Raw genomic sequence first — 8,860 nt, 5'->3', positions numbered from 1 at the left:
TCCAGCACAACCTTCCTTTTCCTTTTCTTTCTTGTCTGTATGCATGTGTATATGTTTTGACATAAGTGTGGATTTTTCTGCCGACATTTTGCAAGGGTCAGTTCTCTTGTGGTTTGTTAGCATGTGCTAGGTGTCCACAACACAGGGGACCAGTTTGTCATCTCTCTGAAAGACAGTGCAGTGCAAGTGCAGCCTGATATGCGTGTGCACATGCACACACACACACACACACACACAGATACAGTCACAAACAAACACAAACACATGCAATGTTACCTTGTAATCATCTGCCCCAAGAAGCGCTCCCCACACTACATGCCTGTGTATGTGAAGGGACACACAACTCTCTCACACATACACATGCACCCCCATAAGTACACACACACTTGGGCACACACACACACCCTCACATACAAACGCCTACACAGCACACATGTACACACAATCTCCCCCTCTCTTTCTCTCGAACTCATATATACAGAGAGAGAGGTGCAGACACAATGGCCCCACGGTGAACGTCTTTGTGTTCACACACGGGCTGGTCCAACAATTTGAAACTCTTACGTAAGACGTGTGCGATGGTCGATTGGTTCGAGCTCTGGATTGTGGTTCAAAACTCGACAGTACCCAGCATGCAACCACGACAGATGGAGTCCTCAGCAAGTGGATGATGGTCGTTTGGTGGAAAGAAGAAATAAAGGAAGCTGCAGAAAGAGGAAAGAGTGTGGGGTAGGAGCAGTGTGGCCGTTTGATTGTTCAAGTCAATTCATATTTTGTCAAAAGATTCCAGGACTGGCTTTGTCTTGCACGAGTGTTGAGGAAAACGCAGAGACCCATGCTTTGATTGACACACGGGCTTTGACACAACTGACAGGACTTGTTGCAACGGGAACTGCCCTCCGTTAATTAAACGGAATGGAAGTTTACTGGTATGAGTGGCTTGGTTATGACAATGGTCACTGGATTTTCGTCGCTCTGTTTTGTTTCTGTTCTTATGTGTTTAGTTTGCTTTTTATTCAAACTTGCCTGGCTCTCGTACAACGGGACGACTGATGCAAAACGGAAGTGACTGCTATTTATCCCCCTTGGAAACTTTTTTTTTAATCTTTTTTTTCTGTCCTTTTTTTCCCAGTGTGTACGCCTTGTTGAAATAATTTTGTTTTCTCGATGAAAGATGATGAATCACAGTGAAGCAGCATTGTGACGGGAATACTCTGGACCAGTTCTTCCCGTTCAGGATTCATACTGTTACCGAGGGAGGCTCGTTCACAAACGCGTCATTTGTGAGTGTGACAGTTTTCTGTGTTGCTAAAAGTGAACAAGGAAGTGGCTAAAAAACAGCAAACAAAATTGGACGGAGGAACGCTGTGAAAGAGGAAGGAAAGTGATTTTTGGCCCACACCAGTCTTCCTCAGCAACCAACACAGCTAACATGGCAGAGCCGTTCACGCTGTACAAAAAAGCGGACGTTGATGGCTACCTGGATAAGATCAACTCCGGAATTACTTCGGTCAGTATCGTCTCTTAATTGTTTCAGACTCGATGTATTTTAGTCCAGGACAGATACAAAAATGGTCAAAATGTCTGCAACAAAACCGTTCTTTTCACGATAAAATAGAGTAAATCATACTGATCACGCTGATATAAACTTGACCGCTGTAGGTGGGCGGGAACATGATTAGATTTTGATTTTTAATAATTATTTCTCGCACATTTGGCCATGAGAGATCGCCTTACAAAGATCCGCAAGGCATGAGCAAGCCAGGGTTACGCAAGCGCGGTATAAGGGGTCGCCAGAGGAAAGCGTTTAGCGCGGTACAGTACTTGTGGCTGACTGCTGCCGCGCTGATGCTGTCCTATACCTCCGTTAGTAGGTCAGCGCGGCAGGTGACAGATACCGTACAGAAAATAAGAGAACTCTTTAGGGTCAAAAGGAAACAAAATTTTTAATTTCATCTATTATATACTAAATTGGTAGAAAACGCAAGTTTGCTTTTATGAATGTTTTACACTTTCTTACCAGTCCTGACATTTCATAAGGAATGAAAATAAATTCCATCAATGCACCATCGGTAAACGCCTTCAAAAATCACATTGACAAAAAGTTTAAGAACCATGTATTTTCCACAGAGTTAAATCTTTACAGAGCTGTAGATAAATATAGTATACACTATGCCAGATTTAAACAAGGGTTTGTTCACAACAAGTGATCCAAAAGCACATAAATGGACACTGATTACGAGGGCAAAAGGCTTTTGGCCTATAGCCAAACATTTCTGTGATTCTGTATTATACCGACTGCAAAGGTGAATTTACGAAGGCAGCATGGGATCATTTAGTTCGCAGGAACAATTATGTTGACATTTTGGAACAACTTGGAAATACTTCATGCTCTGCTTATTAGCATGTAGTATATGAATATCTCAATACCTGTTAACTAGGTTTGTTTCAGTGAACATTGTCGGAGCACTGTCCAGACAATTAATTCAGAAAACATGGAAGGCAGATGATGGCAAAATCGACCAACATCATGTCTTGATGTAAAAAGAACGGTATGAAATATATATTTTTCTTTGGAAATGAAGAGCTATTTGCAAATGTGACTTACGAACCCTGGCACAGTAGACACGTCGGTTTAGCATGGGAAAGAAAATGCATCTGGCTGGAGTGTGAAGGTGGCAAAATGAAGTGCATCAGATAGTCATGAAGTGAAAAGACAGCCAGGAAAATGAAAATGGGTCAGTCTCCAGAACTTTGTTGGAAATTGGGGTCTCTCAGTCTGATTCAGTATAAACATGTGTTTACAATGATTATTCAATGTTTCACATGTTATCAGGATTGCAGTTCATTAGAGAAATGTCTGCAACAATTTTGTGAGAATATGGTTTGTTCTTGTGTCTTAAATGTGTTGAAAATTATTAAAAACATCCAAAATTTCGGCGCCATTTTGTGACATGGCAATGTGTCTGAACATGAAGTGGTCAGAAACAAATAAGTACAAACCTGATTAAAATCCAGTACATACAGACCTGATCTATATTCATTCGTTGTGATAATAAAACATTGATCATCAGTAAAAATGGTACATTAAGTTTGAAATATTATGCAAAAAAACCTGCGTGACAGACGTAAACAACCCGTTCCTCTTGACGTATTTTTATTCATTCAAAGGCAAGCACATTCATGAATACACTACACGTTCTTTACTTGCTACAGGTGGTCAACACATCTACCTTCTGCAGCACATACACTCATTTTCTGAAAAAAAATGTCTGTTCAACTATTTAAATGCAATCGACGTCGCATATTAATTTTCAGTTCCACTTTTCTGTGTTACTTCTGTGCATGTAAACGACCCAATAAAAAATATACATGTAAACAAAATTAGAACTGTTTCCACATAAATCATGTGGATTCATCGCGGGAAAGCGTAAATAGGTTTGACAAACACCCTTCAATCGTGTGTGTTTGAACACAGATTCAGAGAATGTGTTGTTTCCGACAGCGTGTGAGATGTACATATGTTACACGGAAACCTCTGATATGTTCATTCGCACCCCGTGGTTGCTATATTATAAAAAACAAAAAACAACAAAACCGTGTATGTTAATTTTGTCATTGTTATGGTTTGTTTGTACATTTATCTCTGATCCGATTAAGTTTAGATACAATCACTGTTTCTGACACATAGCGAGATGCGGTAATATAGGGTTACTGGCGTAAGATTTCGAACCAAGTCAACGCATGTAGTTCAGTAAGACTGTTTTCAGTTGAAGACTTGTTGCATCAAAAGTTCCAAACAACAAAGTTCAAAGTAGAAAATCACCCCCTTAAATTAACTTGATTTTGGCTTTTGCTGTCTGGTGAAGTTTTATCATGAAATGATGTAGTTATCAGTTCACAAGACAGACGAAGTGTGGAACGAAACACTGGGGAGAATTGATGTGAAAATGGAGTGCCTGCAGTGTTTCTGAAAAATAAAATCATCCAGGGTGGGGGAGTTAGTTTAGGTATTTTGGGTTCCATGTTACATATGTCATAAGGTTTTAGGTAATCATTAATAAAATACATAATTTTGCACAGGCTTTGTTTGAATGCATTGCATTGGCTAACTATCGCATGATAGATTCATTACTATCATTATTATAAATCCAGTAATTCAAACATCTGCGTTGGGAAAGTTAGTTTAGGTAACTTGGATTCAATGTTACACGTGTTACAAGAAAGTTTTACATAGTCATTAATAAAATTTATGATCCATTGTTATCATTATGATTATTATTTATATCCCACGCTAAATCGACGCCAGGGTTCGTGAGTCACATTTGCAAATACCGGTTCATTTCCAAAGAAAAATATGTATTTCATACCATTCTTTTCACATCAAGACATGATGTTCAATTTTGCCATCATCTGCCCTCCACACTTTCCCAGTTTATTGTCTGGACAGAGCGCCGATAATGTTCATTGAAACCGAACCGGGTTAACACATATTTAGATATTTATATTCTACATGTTAATAAGCGGAGCATGGAGTATATCCAAGTTGTGCATTGCGTAAAATATCAACAAAATTGTCCTTATGAACTAAATGATCCTGTGCTGCCTTCGTAAAATTCACCTTTGTAGTCGGTACAATACTGATTTCATTCTTTATGATATGTCATGAATGGTAGGAAACTGGAAAACATTCATAAAAGCGGATTTGCGTCTTCTACCACTTAAGAAAAATACATGAAATTGAAAATGTTTGTTTCCTTTTGACCCGAAAGAGCTCTGTTCCTAACTTACTGTTCAGATTCAGTGAGCTGCTCACAGATCAGCATCAGCGCGGCAGCAGTCAGTCACATGTACTGTACCGCGCTGAACGCTTTCCTCTGGCAACCCCTTATAGTTATACCGCGCTTGCGTAACCTTCGCCTGTGCTTGCCTTGCGACTCTTTGTAAGGCGCTCTCACACAGGCAGAAGTAATAAAAATATTCGATTCTGGACATTAAAAATCAAAATCTACTTATGTTCCCGCCCCCCCTATAGTGGCCAACTTTATATCAGTGTGATCAGTATGATTTATTCTATTTTATAGTAAAAAGAACGGTTTTGTTGCAGACATTTTGACCTAACGCAAATTTTAATCTAAATTCCCTGGCCTATTTGCCCGAATAATGACCAAGATTACTTGAAGCTGAATAACCCGAAGCCCGATACATATGTATCTCCTCCCGGCCTGCAAAAAAGTGTAATACAAACTACAGGAAGTATTCCTTCTTCCCGAGAACTGTCAGGGACTGGAACAGCCTGCCTCACGAGGTTATCTCCTCAACCTCGGTGGAGTGCTTCAAGTCCCGAATCTGACCGACCAGCGCCCCCCACCCACCCACCCCTCCTCTACCACCACCACTCCACCCCACATGTCCCTAACTCCAGTCCTACAAAACAACAACCCAGTTAGTGGAAATCCCCTTGTTCTATACACATCAGAACCACCAAAATGATGATGGTGGATGTTTAAAGAAAGAAGAAGAAGCCCATATTAGTTGTGATCACAATTTCAGACATGGTTTGTTACAAGTGTTTTGTGATGCAGACACACTGATGTATATACATTTATTTATAAATATATATATATATATATATATATATATATATATATGTATGTATTACAGCTGTAAACAGGATGGCAATATCCATTCAAGTAGACTGAGTGAGTAGTGTTCACATCAAGGCGTGGATGTTCTCCCCACAGTCACACAGTGGAGTGGAGGTGTGTGTGTGTGTGGGGGGGGGGGGGGGGGGGGGGGGGGGGCTGTGGATCAAATACAGCCAAAATGATAGAGATAGTGGTTAAGACCATTGTGAAATATATGGTAATGATGATAGAGATAGTGGTTAAGACCACTGTGAAATACATGGTAATGGTGTGACACTAGTGACAGTGAACCAGGGCAAGGTGGCGAAGAGACCTTTGTTTTGTTTGTTTCGCTTTTTTCCCCATTAAACTACTAAAGTGAATTGCAGACTTTTATTTAGTTTTACTTTTAGTCTTCTTCCAGCTTACTAGTTACACTTACAGTATTAGATGAGCAATACCCACTTTTTTTCCCCTGTCACCATTATATATATATATATATATATATATATATATATATATATATAGGGGTAGTTCTCTCTCTCTCTCCACCCAGTCTAGGTAGGTAGGTAGATAATTATTTATATATTACTATTAGGGTCATTCACAGAAACATGTGCTAATAATGTGACATTGACACTTGAATATAAACTCTACACACATATCTTTGTCTCACACAGGAGGGCAGTTCAATGGGCAACACAATCTGAAATGGAAAAGAGAATCTGTTTCTTTGTTTTCTTGTAGCTGGTGAATGAAGAATGACAATTTTGTCGTGTTTTGATTGTGGCATGGAAGCGAAACACGGTGCAAGTGGGCATTAAAACATGATGTAGAATGCAAACCGTGTGTGCTCACATGCATGCATTCACTGATTCAGACTGAGTAGTGGTCTTTGCATGATATGGTGAACTGCCACTGAGAGAGTTATCTTTGATAAAATTCCATTAAGAAATTCCACCTTCATTATGAAACAAAGCCACCTGACCTACATTTCTTCCCCTCCACTCCTTTTCATTACTGGCAGAGTGAATGTCCACACCTTGTTCTGAACACTTCTCATTCTATCTTTGGGGGAAATTGTGGATATTGCCAGAAAGAAAAGAAATGCATGATACAGTAGAACACTATAGAATATGATATTATAAAAATATAAAATATTACACAGCAGCAATACAATGCAGCAGAATACAAAAGTTATCTTAGTAGTCTTATACAAAAGTTATAGTATGCAACAAAATTTGATAGAACACAATACAAATTACAATGCAATACAGTACTATTTTACAGTATGATGCATTACTATTTTACAATGTAATGCAGCTCAATACAGTGTATACTGATCACCAGTGGGTCATCGTGATCCTAAACCAGCCTCGGTCTTTTCCCAGTGTGTCTCACAGCTTCTCCCCACAATCACCAGTATTGTCAACTCATCCCTTCTCAATGGAACGTTTCCATCCACTTTCAAAACTGCAATCGTCAGGCCTCTTCTGAAGAAACCCAACCTTGATGCAAACATTTTGAAAAACTATCGACCAGTTTCTAATCTTCCATTCATGTCCAAACTCCTTGAAAAAGCTGTCTTGAAGCAGCTCAACAACTACCTTTGTTTCAACAGTCTCATCCACCCATTTCAGTCTGCCTATTGCGCTGACCACACCACCAAAACCACTCTCCTACACATCCTGAATAATCTACTGCTAGCATCCGACTCCGGAAAAATTTCCCTTCTCACTCTTCTTGACTTGTCAGCCGCCTTTGACACGATAGACCATTCAGTCCTTCTTTCCCGTCTTCATTTTACATTTGGTATTAACGGCACTGTTCTAAACTGGTTCAAATCTTGTCTTACTTATCGATTCCAGTCTGTCATTGTTGATCATTTCCAATCTGAACCCATTAAAATCGAACATGGAGTCCCACAGGGATCTGTTTTAGGCCCAGTGCTCTTCACACTGTACACTGCTCCTCTCGCTGAAATTATCAACTGCCATAATATCAGTCATCATTCTTATGCTGATGACACTCAGCTCCTGAAGAGTGATACCCCTGAAAAATTGTCGTCACTCTTGCAAGAAACATCCAACTGCTTCCTGGACATACAAAACTGGATGACTCTAAATAAGTTACAGTTGAATGCGGACAAAACTGAAGCAGTGATCATTGGAACTAAACAAAAACTGTCTTCCATCACAACTGACACAATCAAACTTGGCAGTACATCCATCCCTCTTTCCAGTTCAGTCAGGAACCTCGGCGTTGTCCTTGACAACACACTGCCCATGCAAAAATTTATCAGTCAGACATGTCAATCCTGCTACTGTCAATTGCGGCGCATCAGTTCCATCCGGAAATATCTATCACCTTGACTACTGTAACTCCCTATTGTCTGGTTTGCCTGCTTCATCCATTCAGTCCCTTCAGCATACAAAACTCTGCTGCCCGACTTGTCCTCAGAAAGAAAAGATCTGAGCACATCACTCCTCTTTTGCAACATCTCCTGCTCCTGTCTCACACAGAATAAAGTACAAGATCAGCACTCTATGTTATAAATGTATTCACAACTCTGCCCCTTCCTATCTCTGTGGCTGCCTTCACCGCAACACTCCATCTCGCTCTCTATGATTGGCTTCGGATCCACTCTGTTTGCGCATACTCAGATTCAAACACTCCACTGTTGGCCGCCATTCTTTCTCTGTCTCAGGATCTTGATGCAAACATTTTGAAAAATTATCGAGCAGTTTCTAACCTTCCTTTCCTGTTCAAACTCGTTGAAAAAGCTGTCCTGAAGCAGCTCAACAACAACCTTTGTTTCAGCTATCTCCTCCACCCTTTTCAGTCTGCCTATCGTGCTGACCACAGCACCGAAACCTCTCTCCTTCACATTCTTAACAATCTACTGCTAGCATCTGACTACGGAAAAAATTCCCTTCTCACTCTTCTTGACTTGTCAGCCGCCTTTGACACGATAGACCATTCAGTCCTTCTTTCCCGTCTTCATTTTACATTTGGTGTCAATGGCACTGTTCTCAACTGGTTCAGATCTTAACTCACTGATCAATTCCAGTCTGTCATCGTCGATAATTTCCAGTCTGAACCTGTTAAAATCAAACACAGAATCCCACAGGGATCTGTTTAAGAGCCAGTTCTCTTCACATGGTACACTAACACTGCTCCTCTTGCTGAAATTATCAAGCACCACAATGTTAGTCATCATTCCTGTGCTGATG

The 8,860-nt window shown here is 40.2% G+C and overlaps 1 protein-coding gene across 2 annotated transcripts in view; it reads left to right on the top strand.

The window, feature by feature from the left end:
- Nucleotides 1–1,098: 1,098 nt before the first annotated feature.
- LOC143292348 (uncharacterized) overlaps nucleotides 1,099–8,860 on the top strand; it is a 31,960-nt gene continuing 24,198 nt past the window's right edge. The window contains exon 1 of one of the 2 annotated variants that reach the window (XM_076602538.1): nucleotides 1,099–1,510. In XM_076602538.1, the coding sequence (XP_076458653.1) occupies nucleotides 1,433–1,510 (78 nt within the window). In that variant the 5' untranslated portion in view covers nucleotides 1,099–1,432. The remainder of the gene's footprint in view (nucleotides 1,511–8,860) is intronic. The other variant, XM_076602539.1, reaches the window with a different exon arrangement.

The sequence above is a fragment of the Babylonia areolata genome, chromosome 18 (genome assembly GCF_041734735.1).
Source record: "Babylonia areolata isolate BAREFJ2019XMU chromosome 18, ASM4173473v1, whole genome shotgun sequence".
Classification (NCBI taxonomy): Eukaryota; Metazoa; Mollusca; class Gastropoda; order Neogastropoda; family Buccinidae; genus Babylonia; species Babylonia areolata.
The sequence above is the reverse complement of the archived record's forward strand: the minus strand, read 5'-3'. Positions and strand labels throughout refer to the sequence as shown.